The sequence below is a fragment of the Colossoma macropomum genome, unplaced genomic scaffold, assembly GCF_904425465.1.
Source record: "Colossoma macropomum unplaced genomic scaffold, Colossoma_macropomum, whole genome shotgun sequence".
Taxonomy (NCBI): Eukaryota; Metazoa; Chordata; class Actinopteri; order Characiformes; family Serrasalmidae; genus Colossoma; species Colossoma macropomum.
In genome coordinates, this window is record NW_023494793.1 from 37,396,709 (window position 1) to 37,417,065 (window position 20,357).

At 41.1% G+C, this 20,357-nt stretch overlaps 1 protein-coding gene across 2 annotated transcripts in view; it reads right to left on the reverse strand.

The window, feature by feature from the left end:
• The window catches only part of LOC118813873 (plexin A3), a 202,174-nt gene that overhangs the window by 52,488 nt on the left and 129,329 nt on the right, over positions 1-20,357 (reverse strand). For both annotated transcript variants that reach the window (XM_036579464.1, XM_036579465.1), the window contains exon 9: positions 11,909-12,023. In XM_036579464.1, the coding sequence (XP_036435357.1) occupies positions 11,909-12,023 (115 nt within the window). The remainder of the gene's footprint in view (positions 1-11,908; positions 12,024-20,357) is intronic.

Genomic DNA, 20,357 nt, shown 5'->3' on the forward strand with positions numbered 1-20,357 from the left:
AGTGCTGAAGTCTCGGTACGCAAATGTAAGATGTCCTCACAATACGTGAAACCCTGAACAGCTTTGAGAAAGTTTATCGTGATAATGATGTCAATCAGATCACCATTTTGCCCACTCCTATGACAGAAGCTTCTGTTATCCTTCCATTAGAACATTTAAACAGTTCTTAGCAATATTCTAGACATTCTTAGCAAGTTCTAGATATCTTCAAATCTCACAGACATTCTCAATTTTGGGGTGCCGGTGGTTCACATACTGTAAAATAAAGAGTTTCCTGGACAAATCAGATCACGCTTTGATGCGGTCTCATAGGAGGCCAGAGGTGACGGAGGCTTTGAGGCGAAAGAGAAAAATAACGTCTTATCTGCGCAGTCTGAAACCGTCAGCAGCGATAAATCCAGCTAAGAAACAACCTACTAAATCTGCCACACATCTCTATCCCGCCAAGACTAACTCCTGTCATAAAGTTTTATACCTCAGGACCCAAAACTCACATCCAGTGGCCTGCAGGGACTGCACTCATTCACTCTTCACTCATGACTTTGTCTCTGTTAAAAGAGAGGTTTTACAGGCCGTTTGTGCTACGAAATCCCTCCGTTCGGGGCTAAACGATGGCGAGGAATGGAAAAAAAAAGTCTTTTCCAAGCATTTGGCGAGGAGAAGCCATTTGTAATTAGAGGTCATGGATCATCCTTTCAGAAAGGTCAAAAGCCATCTGTTTACACACACACCAAGTAAAGCTTCATCTGTCCCAGCAAAGCAGGGAGCTATAGCAAATATGCTACTGGGTAACATAAAACCTGTTCTCCAGTCTCCAGTGCAGGAAACAGTGAATTTTAATAGATGGCAAGTATAGCCCTGATTATAATGTTCCCTGGCAGCTGCACTCAGCACCGGTTAAAAAGCAGAAACGTAAAGACTCGTGGCGGATCTAATTGGCCGTGTGAAGGTCAAAGAATGTACATGAGGAAATGAGGAATTTTAGCTGGGTTGCAAATGAGCGCGTCCGTCAACAGGCAAACACATGGTTTAATCCGGCCAAAGAAAAGCAAAGCGGGGAGAAAAGAGTGCAAAAATGACTCAGAGCAAAGATTAAGAGTGTAATGATGAACTCGTTTCACTATTTGATTCGATTCGCCACTGTGAGTTCAGGATTTTACATTCTCACAATATTTTGAATGTGTTGGTTATGTTGAACGTACTGGTGTGGGTTTAGTTGAACGTGCTGGTGTGGGTTTAGTTGAACGTGCTGGTGTGGGTTTAGTTGAACGTGCTGGTATGTGTTTAGTTGAATGTACTGGTGTGGGTTTAGTTGAAGGTGCTGGTGTGGGTTTAGTTGAACGTACTGGTGTGGGTTTAGTTGAACGTACTGGTGTGGGTTTAGTTGAATGTACTGGTGTGGGTTTAGTTGAACGTGCTGGTGTGGGTTTAGTTGAACGTACTGGTGTGGGTTTAGTTGAACGTGCTGGTGTGGGTTTAGTTGAACGTGCTGGTGTGGGTTTAGTTGAATGAGCTGGTGTGGGTTTAGTTGAACACGCTGGTGTGGGTTTAGCTGAATGTGCTGGTGTGGGTTTAGTTGAACATGCTGGTGTTTGTTTAGCTGAATGTGCTGGTGTGGGTTTAGTTCAACATGTTGGTGAGGGTTTAGTTCAATGTGCTCGTGTGGGTTTAGTTGAAAGTGCTGGTGTGGGTTAAGTTGAATGTGCTGGTGTTGGTTTAGCTGAACACGTTGGTGTGGGTTACGGTGAACATGCTGGTGTGGGTTATGTTGAACATGCTGGTGTGGGTTAAGGTGGAAGAATACTATGGAGCTGATATCAGCTCTGCAGTCACACTGTTACAGAGCGATTTACTGTGTCATAAATGTATCGTTACACCTCTAGCAAAGACCCTCTAATGCAGCACTAACAACCTAAAACTGCTATGGAGAGAAGACTGGAAAGAATGCACAGACAGAGGGAGGAAAGGTAAAAGAGAGGGAGTGAAAGAGGCAAAGAGAAAGAGGAACAGGCTGTTTTTTCACAGATTAGCCTGAGGATTGGCGATGGAGTGGCTTTGGAAGCTAAGAGACTCGCCTCTCCCTCACTTACTCACATAACTGTATAGTTTGTGCCTGTTTTCCTGAAGCAGCTCTTCATGCTTGGGCCAAGGTATCAGGGCAAAGCTTATACACCAAAGAGCCAGACTCTCTCTACTGTGCTGCACACACACACACACACACACACACATATACACACACACACACACACACACACACACACACACACACACACACACACACACCCTGCTTTAAGTGGTAGTTTGGCCAAAAATCAGCTTTATTGTTTGAGCTATGCAGTCATCAGTTTGCTACAGATAAGAGCATGCCATAGACCGAAACCACATAACCACGTCTACTCAAGATTACACAACAATTTAACATGGTTTAAGGCAAGTTTGTAACAATGTAGGCCAGGAGTTTAAAACCTTTTACAACTTGTGGCCCATCTGACCACAACTGACCACAAAAGGTTCCGTGGCCCATAATAAGATTCAACCAATTCAATCTTTTAAAATGCAAACAAATATAACCTAATAATCAATGCAGCGTATCGAATTTCACTTGACAGTATAATCATGCAATGTAGTAAACAGCAAAAAATATCTGAAAATTTTCTGTAGCCATTTATCCATGATGGGTGAATCTCATATGATCAAAAAGAGAAATGTTTTATATTGACTTGCAACGAAAATATAAACATAATTCGCTAGTTAACTATGTCAGTTACATCGTTGCACATTTTGTCAGCCCAATCAATGAGACAGACATATTGTTTTATTCTTGCAAATAATTACCATAATAATATTTATCATACTTAAAATGTTGTTAAATGTCTGTACATTGTTATAAAATTTTGCAAGTAAAAATAAATAAATGAATGAATGAATGAATGAATGAATGAATGACAGCCCATGGCCCCCAAGCAGTACCACCACAGCCCACAGGTCAAAAACCACTGATTTACGCATGTAGTGAGTAGCGTTTAGCTTTAGCAAAGACATATATATTTTGCTATGTTATTTCAGGCTACATCAGAGCTTTATTTTTCCTTCGATATCCATTCCAGTATTTTCTGCCGATATGAGCCCGATACTGACACCCAGTAGACTTTCTAATCTATGACATCTCTATTAAAAACAGCAGCCATCTTGACTTGAATTTTAGCTGTATTTTTCTCCATGTTTATAGATAATTGTATGTCATACAGTGTCAGAAAAAAACATAAAAACATAAGCAAGTCTATTTGAGACTATTTAACAACTCAGCACAGTTTAAGGCATGTGTGTGATGATTTAGACATGCAGCTAACATTGTAAGCAGTGTTAGTTTTGGCCAAGACATACATTTTGCTAGCTTTTAAGTATCTCTAAAATATAATATGAACATTAAAAAGGACCAGTCATGCTGTCAAACAGTCTTGCTCAATTTCCCAGTTCTCTAAATAAATATGCAGAACAAAAACTAACATTTGACAGTAAAGTTCTAGAGATATTGAGCTGATTTATTCCAGCTTGATTCCTACATCACCCAGAGAGCCTCTGCACTTTTCACTTGGTGGGGGTCATGGTTAAATCTGTACTGCATGCGCATGGTCACGCCCCCGCTGTCAGATGCGTTAGTGGATGGTACACAGTTTCTGTGAGTTTGAGGGGGTTGAGCGAGTAGGTGGGGAGGGTATAGGCCGTGCACGTCATGCCGCCACTGTGAGTGTTGAGAGTGGAGTCCTCCTGAGCAGTGCTATATGAGTCCAGATGATGTTATATCTCATGAAAAGTGAGGCTACTGGCTTACATGGTGACGCTTTGGGCCTAGTAGTGAAGGGTGGAAAAAAAGAGGCCTGAGTAAAAGAGAGAAGGCTGCACACTTTCAGCCCACATCAGCGCACTTCTGCTCTAGGCTCTTCTCCATATGATCAACCACACCAAGCACGATTCAGCTCAGCCAGCAGCGAAGAGCCTGGGATGAAGCTCCTGAACTGATGACGCGTGTATTTGTGTGTTGGGGGGGGATCCGTCAGCCTGCTTCTCCACCGTTCTTCCCTCCAGTATCAACATTGGGTGACTCACCACTTTTCGCTGACTAACTCTTTTTCACGAGAGAGAGAGAGAGAGATAGGAAGTAGGGAGAGATAAGAAGATTGCCAGGCCACCTCTTGGAGGTGTGCACAGAGAGACAGGAGTAAAATGAAGTAAATGAGAGAGAAAAAAGAGAGAGAGAGACAGGGAGAGAGGGAGAGAGATAGGGAGTAGGCAGAGATAAGAAGATTGTCAGGCCTCCTCTTGGAGGTGTGCATAGAGAGACAGAAGTAAAATGGAGAAAATGAGAGAAAAAGAGATATATAGAGAGAGAAAGAGAGACAGAGAGAGAGAGAGAGATAGGGAGAGAGAGAGATAGGGAGTAGGTAGAGATAAGAAGATTGTCAGGCCTCCTCTTGGAGGTGTGCATAGAGGGACAGAAGTGAGAAGGAGAAAATGAGAGAGAGAGAGAGAGAGAGATAGGGAGAGAGAGAGAGAGAGAGAGAGAGAGAGGGAGAGGGAGAGGGAGAGGGAGAGGGAGAGAGACAGACAGAGAGAGAGATGGGCACATCTCTGCTGGACGACTCTGATAAGGAATCTCTTTGATGTTCAGTTAAGTGTAAAATTAAAATGTGCCAAAAGCCGAAGGGCGCATGTACCCCACCCCCGAAATGACAAAAGAAAAGGATGCTGTTCTTCTTTTCTCCTAATTCCCTCTCTTTCTCTCCACGTGCGTTAGCGTTAGCGTGCGCAGGGTTTCTCTCTGAAGTAAGCAGGCCGCTAATCGTGTGAGTTACTCTGCCGCTGTGCTTACATTAGCCCTCAATCACATGTCAAATTATTTTTCATCTTTCATCTGGCTATCATTATGCGTTATTATCTCCGTGGTCGTATTACAGATCCAATTAACCTCGTTTCTCTCCACAGCGCCTGCATAGTTAGCATATGCATAGTTAATAATTTCTCTAATTGAAATAGCATCAGAATTATAGATACGAAAACGCTTCGCCTGCCAGCCACTGGAACTATAACTAAAGGGAAAAAGACTGTATTGACTGTTATGAAATATTAATGTGACTCAGGGACTCCCATTAAAAAAAGTGTTACAGTGACTTTACTATTGACCCAAACAGGTCAGCCATTGTAACGCAATTACAGCACCAAAGTGCAGCTTTCTTATGATTAATATTTATACTGCTGCAGTGCTAGTCGTTTATGTTATTAGGGCACAGTGACGATGTTAGCATCTGACTGTAGCGATGATGCAAAAGAAAGCAAGTCTGATCTACATGAAATCAATGCAGTCAGTAAAGGCGATATGACACTGCAGTGAGTCAGGCTGCACAGTACATTATTTGTTAATTGTTTTTGTGATATTGGTCTCTGAAATACTGGAGTATGGAATACAGGAGACTGCAATATGCAAATGAACTCTATAACCACTCACAATGTTGTATTATGTACTGCGACTATTCTAACCAATCACAAACATTTGCAGGATGATTTAGACGATTTTAAAAAAGATTATTTTGATGAAAAAGAATGCAAGCCAAGGTTTGACTATGTCACACTGTAATATATTGCACAGCATTTGTGTAGCAATGTAACTGCAATATAACACAGTTTGTTTTTAATACACTGTGTAATCGCAATATGTAGCAATATAATTGCAACTTGATTGTAATATAACACAATATATTAAAAATGCAATGTATTATGCTGCAATGTAATCGCAATATAAAACACTGCATTTTTCATGTATTGAGTAATCACAATATAATATATCAATAAGATATATTGATATAATCATGACATAATTTAGTGCGCAGTATTACACATCGCAAGGCATGTTGTAATCACGTGTAGCAGTATAATTGCAATGTAATAGTGTGCTTTTAACATATTGCATGCATGTTGCAGTACAATCTGAAAACAATCGTAATATATTACACTGTGTTTGTATAATCTCAATATAGTGCTATTTAATGGCAATACAACAGCAAAATAACAAATTGTGTTTTTAATATATTGCAAGGAATATCCTAACCACAACATGTAGCACCAGAACTGCAATATAATTGCAAGAAGGTATTTTGTCTATACTGAGCAGCCCTAGTCCAACCTATACCTGTTTTCTGTTCTCTCTGTAGTCGTCAAGCTGAGAAAAAGTGTGAGGATGAAGAAGAAACAGCAGCAGTTTCTTGTCCGTCACCTCAACCTTTCAACCTACTGCTCCTAGCTCAGTGGAGTGTGTAACAACACAGAGAGAGAGAGAGAGAGAGAGACAAAGAGAGAGAGAGAGACAAAGAGAGAGAGAGAGAGAGAGTGAGGGGACGAGAGAGATGTGAGAGTGAGAAAGAAGAAGAAGAATAAAGTGAGAGAGTGAGTGTGAGAGACAGAGGGTCAGGGGGAAGGGCAAAAGAATAGATGTAAATCTATTCTAAAGTTGAGCCAAATTTGAGCTAGGACTACGGTTTTGCTTACCGCAACAGGATTTTGGCAAGAAACACGACACGGAGCCAAACATCAAACGCTTGAGCATGTCTCAAATACTGCAGGCCACAGAAAAGAAAAGAAACTAAACACACAAACAAGGATGGCCAACCCTCACAGTCAGTTTCGTTTAACTCTTCAAAACCTCTCCAAGAGATGAACCCAGCAAACCCTAACATTAAAGAGATATGTGGGTGAAAAATTTAATTTCCACAAATTTAGCCTTTCCCCCAAATGTAGCTGATTGGCCAAGACAGGCTTGCTTCTGTAATTCTGCACTGGAGCTATAAGGCTAATGTAGCTTGTACACCACCAATTAGCTTTGTGCACACATTTGCCTCAAACCATGTTGATGTGTTAAGTAATGCCAGATAGATTTGTTTGTGATAACTGTGCGGAAGGTCGCCAACCGTCCTGATGGAGATCCTCTTTCCTGCAGAGTTTAGTTACAAATCAACAATCTGGCCCCCCCAACTTACCTAACACAAATGCATCTGATCCAGCTAATCAGGGACCTCTGAAGAAGTTAATTAGATGGAGCAGGAGTGGTAGATTGTAGCTGTACTCTACAGGAAGGTAGACCTCCAGGACCAGGGTTGGTAACCACCACTGTATGACATACTGTTGTCTATAATGTCTTTTTTGGGGGTATTTTTGCCCAATTTTCTTCCATGTTTAGTCACAGACATTTCCACCCACTACTTCTACTGGTCCATTCATCATGAAATGCGATGGGGAACTGGAACTTTCAAATTATACAAAAAAGTAATAATATAAAAACAATGATGTTTCCACTTACAGACCTGAAGCACCATTGCATTTTTTCAAACAGCTGCTGATGCTATTGTCCAATTATGATCTATTGGACTACCAGATGGCTACACGGATGGCTGGGGCATCGCCAGGGATCAAACTTGTGATTACCCAATGATACGGACGATGCTTAGACTGCACGCCGTCTTGGCTGATCCACTACATTTGGGGAAAGTTGAGTTTAAACCTGATTTTTTTTTTTTTTTTCTCAAAACTATTGCTTTAATCTACTGCAGCTCACACTGGGCTCCAAACTCTATTATCAACTGGATAATTCATTTCCCATAACTAGGTGTTATGAATAAATGATCTAACGTGAACTAAATTCAGCTCTGTTTTTTGAGGCAGAGCTAAGGAACTGGCTGGAAAAGCACTTTGGCTTAATGTTCAAACAACAGTGAACAGTTTTCTGAAGCGGCTCTCATGGAAAATTGGATTTCCATTCTCTTTTTTTTCCCGAAACACATTGGCAACATTGACTTCCCTTATCAACTGAAGGGCATCTATATGTCAGCAGGAAACAATCTCATGTGTGTGAATGTCTTGAGACTCGAAATACAAAAAAGACTCAAATTTGGGTCAAATAAGATCTAAAACAAGCAAGTTCTCAATAACCACAGACAATGCGCCTCTTTTCAGTGAAATGACTGACTGTATGAACTAAAGCACACAAATACAGACTCGGGCTCAGTGCGAGCACTGTGTGTGAGACACAGGTTCAAAGGCCGTTGGTCAGGTTGGGGTCAGCGGAGGCCGTGAGGCTTCAGGGTGCTACAGTCACATGTGTATTGGTAGCCAGAGACATAAGCAGTACTATTGTTCCACTTCCTTTCTCCGATAGAGCTGGGCCACGATACCATTCACACCCTGCTCACATGAACACTGCGCTTCACATCCACTGGAAGTGGATAAATAGCCATACACGACTGGACAATATATCATTCATTGATCAGTAGCACAGTACTGGTCATTATAATGTGATACTGCAATAGACAGACATTTGTAAATAAGCCCTGTTTAAGCGGGATCAGTTTTACCTGGAGAGGTACATTTATCATTTTCAGCCACCATTAAGGTACTAAGGTATCAATTCAAGCATTCATTTGGCACATTTACACAAATGTAGTCAATCAGCCAAGATGTAGTACTGGACTACTGCAATGGTCTTTTTACTGGCCTTCCTAAGACCACAATCAGACAGCTACAGCTTAATCAAAATGCAGCTGCTAGAACGGTTATGAGAACTAAGATATCTGAGCACATTACTCCAATCCTCAAGTCGCTGCACTGGCTACCAATTAACTACAGAATTGACTTTAAAGTGCTTCTAATTGTACATAAATCTCTGAATGGCCTTGGACCAAATGCACTGCTGATCTGTTTGAAGTATAGGAACCTAATAGGCCTCTTCAATCACTCGGGACCAAACAGTTAGTAGTGCCTAGTATCAGAACCAAACAGGGTGAGGCAGCATTCAGTCATTATGCTGCCAACTGCTGGAACAAACTCCCAGATGGGGTCAGATATGCTCCAAATGTAGCCATCTTTAAGTCTAGTTTCAAGATGTTCTTGTTTCCTTGTGCCATCTATTTTTATTTCTTTGAAGCCCCTATTTTATTTTCTATTTTATTGTCTTTTATCTTAAGCACTTCAATTTTAATTTTATTAACTATAATTGCACCTTTCTGAGGTGCTATACCTCAACATGTCATAAGCTTTACTAAATATTATTTAATGCTTTTCATTTTCTGTGTTTGTGCGAAGCACTCTGAATTGCCGCTATGTATAAGGTGCTAAACAAATTACCTTGCCTCGCCTTAAAGTTCCAAACTGTGCCATTTACTCACCAATCCATTCGGTTCATATATGGAAACCTATTTACAAAAACTACCCCTTTGAAGTCATTGTTCTTGTGACATCAGGAAACCAAAACTTTTACATATCTCCTCCTTTTCAGCCTACAGCAGCTTAGCCATGCACATTCATGCCGAAGTTATAAGGAATGTTTCAATTCAGACTTCTTTTTGAATGAGGGCAGCCAGTCAGAAAAGTCGTCATTTACATATATCAGTCTTGAAGACACAATAACAGAAATAGTCTGTTTAATTCTAAGGAATAAAGGAAGGTTGATGTAAAAAGTTCATGTAAAAATGAACCATGACGTTTTGTGATGTTTTTGGTACATAAAACCACACAAATGTCGTAGGTGGACCTCAGAGGGGAAAAATAAAATATAACAAAATTGTAGGATATGGGCCCTTGAAGCAATTTTAAATGGACTTGCTTATGTGGTTTCTGACAGAGCCTGTTTATGGAGAGCCTGGTCATTTCCTTATTCCTCCCATTATACCAAAAACAGTACTACCAACTGCTGGAAGGGAAGCGTGTGTGTGTGTGTATATATATACACACACATACATATATATATATACACATACATACATATATATATATATATATATATATATACATATATATATACATATATATATACATATATATATATATATATATATACACACACATATCATTGCTGTCGCAAAACCTTGTATCTCCAAAATGGAAAAGGAAAAAACACACTTTACTTTTAATGTAAGTCAATGGAACCAGACTGTTTTTCATTTTAGGCTGTTTCTTTTTGTTTAATCATCATGAAATCTACAGACAATGTGAAGGACAGTAGGTATTTTCAAATGATGTCAAAAACAGAAAAACAACAAAAATGGAGATACAAGGTTTTCTTCAGACAAGGCTTTAGTCATCCTGTTTAGCAACTGTCTTTTTTTTTTTATTTATCTTTTTTTTTTCTCAGAAATATTCTGTTTCATTTTGTAATAATAATAATGATTGACATTGTGGAGGTGGAGGTGGTCATTTTCTCAACGTTTGGGTGTGAATGGAGCGAAAAGGCTAAAAAGGTTAATTAAATAATTTTCTAGTCTTTCAAACAGAAATTTCTTTTAATATTGCAAAGTAGAACAATCTATTACATAAAAAACTATTAAATTTGACCGTATTTCTCATTTCTGTAACAGGCTTGTGGCAGTAAAATGCCACAAGACATTACCAACTAGCAGTTCTCTCTAGAAATTCTCTGGCCTCTCACTCTACATGACACATTGTTATGAATAAAAATGGACAAAATTCAGGCTTCAAGATGGCTTCAACTGCTGTTTGTTATCTATGCAACACACTTGTGTCACTTTACATCCAGGATATTTGGGGAAATAGAAAATTACACAGACACTTTCTTGGCCAGTGAACTCCCTCACAAATGTCATTACCGAAGCTTCTCTGGAAGAGAATTCAGCTTTAGAAATCTCCACACTGACCAATCACAGAGGAGCGTTCTTTAAGCACTATGATGAATCAGACACTCATCCGTTCGAACAAATGCACATCATTTGTCAAAGTCATGTATCAGCCCTATCTTTAAGCATGTGATGAAATGTTCACTGATGTGCTTTTGGCATATCTGAGATCATACTACAAATGAACACTATCCTTCTTCAGAGCCTCAGGGACAAGAGGACACATCTCTATGCAGCGCAGGAGACACTCTGATCCTGGTTACATCGTCTGAGACAAAGTTAGGTAATGAGTCATTTGAGCCAGAATGATTCACAGAGTCGAATTAAGCCTCAGCACGGCCAGGCTCTCCACAAGTGATTCACAAGTGGAGGCCTTAAAACACTGAGCATGATTTATTTAGATGTCAATAAATAAATGTGAACATGTGTCTAACTGATGACATCTAGCACACCAAATGCATATTTACAGACAGAAAAAAATGTAAAATTATATTATTTCTGTCTGCTTGATAAACTCACTCAACCAATCACTGTTGTATTTGTGGTTGGCATGGCGACAACCAAGATGACTGATTGGTTGTGTCCTGGCAACCAGAATGTTTTGACAAATGATGAGTCTGTCTGTCTGCTAACTCAGACTGGGTTCACTGGTTTCGGCTCCTGAATGAGGCGGTGAAACGTTCTTTCCAACACTGAAAGCAGCCTGCTCAATAATAATAATAATAATAACAATAATGCACATGCACATTATCTAAGCCGCTTTTTCTTTCTGGGTTGCGGGGGGGTGCTGGAGCCCGTACCAGCGGTCACTGGGCAGAAGGCAGGAAACACCCTGTACAGGTTGCCAGTCCATCGCAGGGCAGACACACAGACATATATTATCATACACACACTCACATCTAGTGTGTCCAATCATGACTGCATGTATTGGACTGTGGGCGGAAACATGGGGAGAACATGCAAACTCCACACAGAAGGGACCCTGGTAGCCCGGCCGGGGAATCGAACCCAGCCTCACAGCACATCAATGCTCTTTGCAGTGCTTTAAAGTGATGAAGGCAAATAAAAGCCAACATAAGAGTACTCACTGACTCTTGTCTGTATAAAAAAAAACAGCTTGATTGTAGCTGCGATAAAATCTTTTCCAAATATTTCACTTGTATTTCGTCACTTATTTCTGTTGTGTTTGGTGTCACTTTTTGGCTTAAGTCTAGTGTTAGCGTGTCTCCTCTTACCTCCACACTGCTCACTCGACCCTCCTGGAAGGAGCACTCGGCCACATTGTTGGTGCAGATGTGCCGATATTTGCACCAGTTACAGGGAAAAGGGCTGCTCACACACGATGAACACCTGCAGAGTGAGAAGGAAATAAAGAAGACAGCGTCGGTCAGGGGCAAGCCAAACAAAAACGTTCATCTACTCAATGATCAGACCCAACTGCTTCCCATTTATGTTATTGTTTTTATTTGTACTGTTTTTCTTGCTCTGGCAACAATAAAGCTCGTCGAACTGAACTGACAGAGGGAGGGCTGCTATGTTTTTTGGAGCCGAGACACATTAAGGACCCATAAAAACCCATGAAAGCTGTGAATGTGGAGCAGAAAGATGTGTGAGCGTGGCTGAGGGGAAATAAGGGCCAAGATGGCAGCGTCTCCAGCAAAACAGGGAAACTCTGGTTTTAAAAGAGGCTCCCCCTGGAACCCAATACATCAGTGACATCCGTAAAGATTCACAATGAAGTCCCTCTGCCTGCCGCGCGTCTGCAGCATGCTAACATCTTGAGCGTGCCCCGGGTCAGACATTAGCTCCGGCGCCGAGGACGCTCACGCAGGGTGAGTGAAGACGCTGCTGCGAAAATCTGACCGCTCAATATGTCATGAAAGCTCCTCTTTCACTTTCGACATGCGCAATTAATCCTTGAGGGCCATTGAAACTCAGACACTTTCAAGCCGCCTTTCAATTGCTCATTAACTGTGGGCCTGAAAAGGCTGATTTGACTCCGGCCTTAACAACGGACCCAATTAAGAGCATTATGCCCCGTGGAGCAGCAGCCGCACAACACACCTGTACCCCTGAGAGAGCAGCACCACAAAACATACAGCCAGAGAATCAGGACAGTGTTCGCAAGTATATAAACAGCCAGGATTGTTTAAATTGTGTCCCGTCAGTTAATGTTGCCAATTTACCCCAGGGAGCCCAGGAGGAGCCAGAATTGTGTAATACTTTTGTTTGTTTGTAAACACTACCATTCCAAAAGTTTAGAATCAATTTACAACTTCACATGTTTCAACTAATTTGTGGGAAGCGGTAAAAAAAATGTAGGAAGTTTTAAATGTGTCTGAAAGGATAAACAGTGCTGTAAATGATTCCATAATAACTGTGAAAGCGGTAAAGCCTTGAGAATAACGTTGAAATGAACATGCAGAATACCTCGCATTTGAAACATGATCAAATCTAGATGCAGAGAATTACAGTAAATACATACAGTGTATTATTTATAATTTACTAAGTGCTTGATGTTTCCAAACACAGTAAATACTGAATAATAATATATACTAATAATAAATATTATTATAATATATATTAATAATAAATACATAAATAAATATGCATAAAATACCTTCTCGTGTCTAGCTTGTAGTGTTTCAATCAACACAGTATAAGTTACTGTTGAATAAAATTGCAGAAAGTGATATGAAATGATTCAAACAAGTGATTCCAAGCTTTTGAACAATAGTGCAGAATACAGTCTGTTCAACAGTGTCAGAAACCAAATAAGCAAGTCTATTTACTTAAAGCGACACTGTGTAAGATTTGGAGACCCCTCTGGTGGAAACGTGTAATTGCATGCAATGAACATTTTTAATGTGGGTCACGGTTTGGACCCCTTTCCCGAGCCGATGAATCTGATGTCTGCAAGCGCACTGAAAGACTACTGAACGACAATTCAGTCAAATCTGGGCGAAGGTCGTGTCTTTGGGGATGTGAGTGAATTATCCACTATTGTCATCATATCATTAACAGTATTGAGAACTAAACATTGAGCTGGACCTTCTTTCTGAACCTGAGCGTGTGATGTTAATATATAGACGTCAAACATGGCCCGAAAAACTCTTGTGAAATTACACGAGGAATAATGTTGCATGTCTTATTGAAAGTTGCCTGCATAACACTACAATATAATAGTTTAATACTCCTGACTGATTCCCTGTTTAAGCAGACTAACACTACTCTGACATGAATCATTGTGCATTTTTTGTTTTGCCACAGTTAATATAAATATCTTCACTCTTCAATGCAGACTGTAGCAGTTTAATGTGTTGTGTTGCACTTTTTTACCATTTTTATTTACCCTATCATTTCTTGTTTATGGCTGGCTTTGACTGTCTCTGTCAGTTATATTAGCAGTTGAATAATGTGCTAATTATTTTGAATTAAATATTCTTTTATTTATTTATTTTTTTTAAATCTCAAACAAAAAAAAATCCTTAATTTACATTACAGAGATTCCAAAGTACTTTACTTGAAAATGACGAGGAAACCTGTAAGATGAACCAGCTGGATACATTTAAAATATGTATAGTCAAATGACCAGTTTGTAAGATTATACCTTCAATATATGGTTCTAGTATAAAAAAAGAGATTGTATGATGGAAGGAGGGGAGAGAACTCTGAGAACCTGGGCTGGGTGGCGTCTGCTTTAAACTCAGGGTCTCACTTTATTTGGATAGTCCACTATAGATTATCTACAGATACTCAAATCGTTAACAAACTGTCTGTTGAAACTCAGCTGATTCTAAACAGTGGTGGGGTTAGGATTTGGACCAGGGTTAGGGCTAGGACTAGGGTGAGGGTTGGGTTTAGGTTTTGGGTTGAGGTTAGGGTTAGGATTAGAGCAGGTTTAGAGTTAGAGAAAATCATGGCCAATTTAGTAGATATTTAGTTGAATGTACCCTGAAAGTAATTAAGTATCTACAAAGCATCTAAACCGGACTATCCAAATAAAGTGTTTGTCACAGGAGACAGAATGTAGAGAATTACATTCCTAGGAAGTCAGATTGGGAGGAAGAGGAGCTTCAGGCTTGGCTCTCCTCCTTAAATTATTTTAATAATTTCCTGAATCCATTCATCAAGATGGTAGATTTTATTTTTTATTGTTTATTTATGTTTTTTAATCTAGAAACTGAATTTATTTGTCTCTGACAGCCCAATTGCTGACTGTAACAAATCCAAATACAAGCAGTGTTGTTGCAATAAAGACTATTGAATAAACAGAGGTAATGATTAGCGAATGAAGTATGTACTTTGAGTGTGAACAGGTAGTAAGAACTTGGAGAACACATGGGGAGAATGCACTTGGACCACGTGCAGGGAGTGCGCACTGGGAGCACACACTTGGAGCTTGTACAGGGAGTGTACACTTGGTCCCATACTAATCATATCCTTCCCTCAAGAGACGTGCTTCAAAAATCCCCCTCAGAGGGCACTCAGCAGTCCGAGCACATCCCACCCTCAGCTCACTGCTCAGAACAATCTCTCTCTTTCCTCTCCTCTATAGCCCTCCGCTCTCTCTCTAGCTCACCCAAGTCTCTTTCTCTCTCTCCCCTCTCCCTATCCCTCATATACCTCAGTCTCTCTCTCTCTATCTCAAATCTCTTTCTCCCTCCCTTCCTTCTCTCCATCTCTCTTACACCTCAGTCTCTCTCCCTCTTTCTCTTACCCGAGTCTCTCTCTCCCTTCCCCAAGTCTCTTTCTCTTTCTCCCCTCTCCCCACCTATCTTTCTCTTTTTTTCTCTCTCTTTCCCTCATTCAAGTCTCTCTCTCCCCATCTCTCTTTCTCTCTCTCCCTCAAGATCTCTTTCTCTCTCTCCTCTCCCCATCTCTCTTTCTCTTTCTCTTTTTCCCTCACTCAAGCCTCTCTTGCTTTTTCTCTCTCCCCAAGTCTCTTTCTCTCTCTCCCCTGCCCATCTCTTTTTCTTTCTCTCTTTTTCCCTCACTCAAGCCTCTCTCTACCCATCTCTCTTTCTCTCTCCCCCGAGTCTCTTTCTCGCTCTCCCTTCTCCCCATCTCTCTTTCTCTTTTTGCCCTCACTCAAGTCTCTCTCTCTGCTCCCCATCTCTCTTTCTTTCTTGATCTCTTTTTCTCTCTCCCCTCTCCTATCTCTCTCTCTCACACACAGGCCTCTTGCCACTTTCTCTAACACTTCAGTCTCTCTTCGTCTCACCTCAATCTCCTCTGTCTCATATACCTTGGTCTCTCTTTCTCTCAGCCCAGTCTCTTTCTCTCTGTCACTCCTCTCTCTTACGCTCTCACCCCAATCTCTTTCTTTCATTCTTTCATTCATTCTTTCTTTCATTCTTTCTTTCTCACTCGTCTCTTTCTTTCTCTTACACTTCAGTCTGTCTTTCTCTCTCTCTCTCTAACAGAAATCATCTGCACAAAAAACTCTCTATTGCCCTCAGAAACATTTCAGCTGTTTGCAGTGTGAGTGATCTAACCTCTCTCTCTCTCTCTCTCGAATTACTCAGAGTACCACCTCAGCAGCCCACCAATGATGTGTGGCAAACACAATATCTCTGGCAGAAGGATTGCTCAGGCGTGAAATGCCGCATGGATTATGATAGGCCCTCGCTAATGTTGCAGCAGCCGCGTCTGGCCGTTCCTCGCAGTGTCCTCGCTTCTCCGGAATGAACGCACCACCGAGGATGGTGTAATATCCAGCCCTGAGGAGTTGAGCATTTTTTTATGCAGAGGGCGGAAGGCAGAGCAGGTCATGCCTGCAGCAGGAAACGTGCAGTAAATACTGCGCTTTGATATGCAGGCCCTGGCTGGAATATGCTGCGTCATGCGTTTGAACCTCCATCAATTCACTCTGTTTTAATTTGAGCGGAGTAAAAGGAGTGCGGGCAAAACACTCACTCACTAAACAAGCTGCTGTGTGGGGAAAAGTCAGTACTGGACTTTGAACATGTGAGATGATGTATGGGTGTGCGCGCGTAGTCAGGAACCAGACTGAGTCTGTTTGTTTACATTACATTTTGTGGTGCTGCAAGCAAATTCTGCACTCAGAATGAATTTTTTGTCCATTTTTATAGAAATCAATGAGTGTGTTTACATGCACTCAATAATCCGATCATAATCAGATTTCTGCAGTTATCTGATTATTCAAATGGTCATGTAAACATCACACTCTGATTTCTTAGATCAGAGTGAATCCTAGAAAGCCGATTAAGAAATCTGATAAAGAAAGCTGGATTTTAGCTCAGTTATCAGACTTCTCAGTGCATGTGAACTCTTACTCTGATTTCTTTCATATTTCTCTGTCTGCACATGTGCGAAAACAGATTGCGATACTGGAAATAAGCAAGTAGCGTTGCCGTGAGACGCAGCAAAACACTTTTGGAGCAACGCTTGAAACCACATGCTTGATGAAATTAATTATTAAAATACTCTTCATCTTCTTGATGATTTGTGTTCATATTTTCAGGTAAAGTGGCACAATGTTTAAAAAAAAGCAACAACAAAGTTTGAGCTTTACGTTACGCTTATGCTACATCTTCTGTGAGGTTTTTGGCCGAATGCAAAGCAGAAATCCGATTACTCCAGCCGTGGAGTTTCACATTATCTGATTACCCATGTGAGTGTAACTGCATCGATTGGATTACTGACAATATCAGATTTTCTTCAGTTATCGGATTTTTGAGTGCATGTAAACGCACTCAATGTAAGAAATCACATAAGCAAGCCTAATTGAGATTACTAAATAACTCGACACAGTTTGCACAGTGCTATCACTATAAGCCTGCATTACTTGTTAGCCACATTAGCCTCGTGCCTCTCATGCAAAAGTAAAATGAGCAATTATTGGACTCCAACCATGTCTTGGCTGATCCAGTACATTCGGGCTAAGGGGAGGACTGTGTTAATTTGATTTTTGGCGGAACTTTTGCTTTAAAGTTGCCTGAGCTGAGACAGCAGAATGAGTTAATATCAGCTGAGAGGGCACTATAATCTAATATAAACCCCTCCCTGACTATGCAAACTCGGTCATTAAGATATGAAATATAAAAAAAAAGAAACCCATCCTATATTAGCACTCTGAAGAGTTTAATGCATGTGACCCAGCCTAAGGCCTAAGCTCATCTCTCAAAATCCAACTTTTATACTCTTATCTAATGCAGAATATCATTATCTACCCCTCTGCTGAAAAAAGTTCCAACAATAAATGACTCCAGCGGGCTCTCAAAAACACCAACTACAAGTGTCAAAGCATTTAAAATGTAAAATATGTACGTTTAGTATGATCTTGGTTAGGGAGCTGTGAGCTAACCCTGCGGCGGCCACGTTTCCACGGTTACTGACAAATGTAGGGGCTTCCAAATCTAGGTTGAGCATCAATGCAGCAAAAGTACATGCTGGTTAATGAATGCACACTCTGAGCCAAAGCTGAAGAGCAGGGAAAAAGAAGTCGGAGCCATCCTCGCAAACAGATGCTTGGGAGGATGAAAGAGAAGAAAGTTTTTTTTTCCTTTCTTTTTTTTGAAGGTTTATATAAGAGATTTCATAACGGCTGCTCTCCTTACATGCACTAGCCTATAGTTTCCAAGTGGAAATGCTTTAAATGGCAAGTATACTTTTACGCAAGAACACCATCAATCAATGCACCACCGCCCATCCCTCTCTTTTACAGGTGGTCATTACGGCACCTGAGAGGAGAGGAGGGCTAGCGGGGGGCTAGGCGGCTGGAGAACTGTGGGGAAATGAAGATGGAGGCAGGGGTCCGTGGAGGGTGGTGTGTGTGTGTGTGTGTGTGTGTGTGGAGAGACAGTCTGAGGGCTAAACGCTCCCACAGGGCTTTTGTGAGAAACAGGAATAATCTGGCTCCGGCTCTGGCGCTGGCAAAAGTAGAAGGCCTCACTCAGGACCAGGGTTGCCATGGCAACTGGCGAGCCCAGCTCGTCGGATCCAAGCGAGCCTGCTTCCACATTCGTGCGTATGGAAAGCACACATGTACGCGCATAAGAGAATTGATTGTGTGCGCGAACATGTTTGTGTAGATGTGCATGTGTGTGTGTAGGTCTGCCAGAAGACAAGGCAATTTCATCCTCAACCTGAACACATTTAGCCAGGAGCAAATTATTTTTTATCATGTGACAGCCTTCACCAGCGCTTGCCCAGCTTTCAGCATTTCTCTCTCCTCTTCCTTCTTTCATTTTCCCCCCTTTTCTTTCATAAACTAATTCACATTTCCCTTCCGTTCTGATGCTAATCACAATCAGAGCTGGTTTTAAATTGGTTGGGGGGAAAAAAAAAAACAAAAAAAACAAAAGCTCCGTTCACTATGCGCGATTGAGCTGGCTGGCTGTGTTAAGTGATGTACGAGTCTGTGCTGAATGGTTAGAACAGCGTGGAAACAGAAAGGCCTGAAACGATCAGGGAGTCCCTGGCCTCGGGGACTAGCAGCTGCTTTTCCACCCACCGCAATGACTCACAGAGCGTCCGCACAAGCTCCTCTCCAAACCAATGCACACGCAGAGGCAGAGTGGCCTCAGTAAGCCAGCCGTCATCAGTCCCGTCTGGATTTGGTACAATTTCGCTGCGAAAGTGAGTCTGGTTGGTTGCTCACGCCATGTGACAAGGAGTAAGACGGTAAATCCATGCTTCATCACTTTTCTGCCATTCTCTGAGTCATCAGGAGAAAATGAACAACTCGATAATAAGTCTACGGAACGCTGTCCACCCCTCCACAATACATCACTGCAGTCTCACAAGCTGTCCAGGAGACGCAGTCATTAAACATCCAAGTGATTAATTTGGAAATTGAGGCTACAGATTGATCTAGGAAAGGTGGATCCCCTTGGAGGTGAAATTATCCTAGCAGAGGTTTCTGGTTTTACTCTGCAAGTGTGACTGAACTGAACCACTAAACATATTTACTGTTGCTGTGCTACAGAAAACACAATGCATCCTGTGCCAATCCTGCACTGCAAAAAATGGCATCTTGTCAAGTGAAATGATATATCTAACATTTCCCATTTTGAGACTGTTGTGCACTTACTGTAAGATTATCTAGCTTATTTGGTGGTGATTTAACCCTCTCTCAATGTCAAACCTTGATCAGGTTATTTGTGAATGGACCTAGCTAGCTAGTTAGCTATCTTGGTGTAGACTAACTTGCAGCTTGGTAATCAGCTGATAAACTAGGGCTGGGGTTCCTAAAAAGCATAACTCATATTGTATAGAAACATAGTGTAGTACAGGGGTCGGCAATCCAAATGTTAAGAAGAGCCATTTTGTCCTCTCAACAAAAATCAAACCACTTTGGGAGCCACAACATTTTATGTCCATTTTACCATCTTGGCTGTAAATCTGACTCAGTATGTGCTAATGCACTAGTATAGGTAAAAATATAATATAAAAATATAACATAATCTCGAGCAGGAAACTTTTCCTCAAAAGTGTAATACTTTCTTGTAAATTGTCTCTCAACGTTCGACTTTTTATGAGGCTGAAATCAGCTCCTCATTCGCCAGGAAAATTCAAACAAGAAGCTGGCGAATGAGAAGCTGACTACAGCATCATGACTTCTAGTGTTTGACAGTTTCTTATTGCAGATTAAACGGATCAGGAAACCAGCTGAGTGCTTATAAACGCAAATAAGTTCAGTCTCCAAATGATCAATGT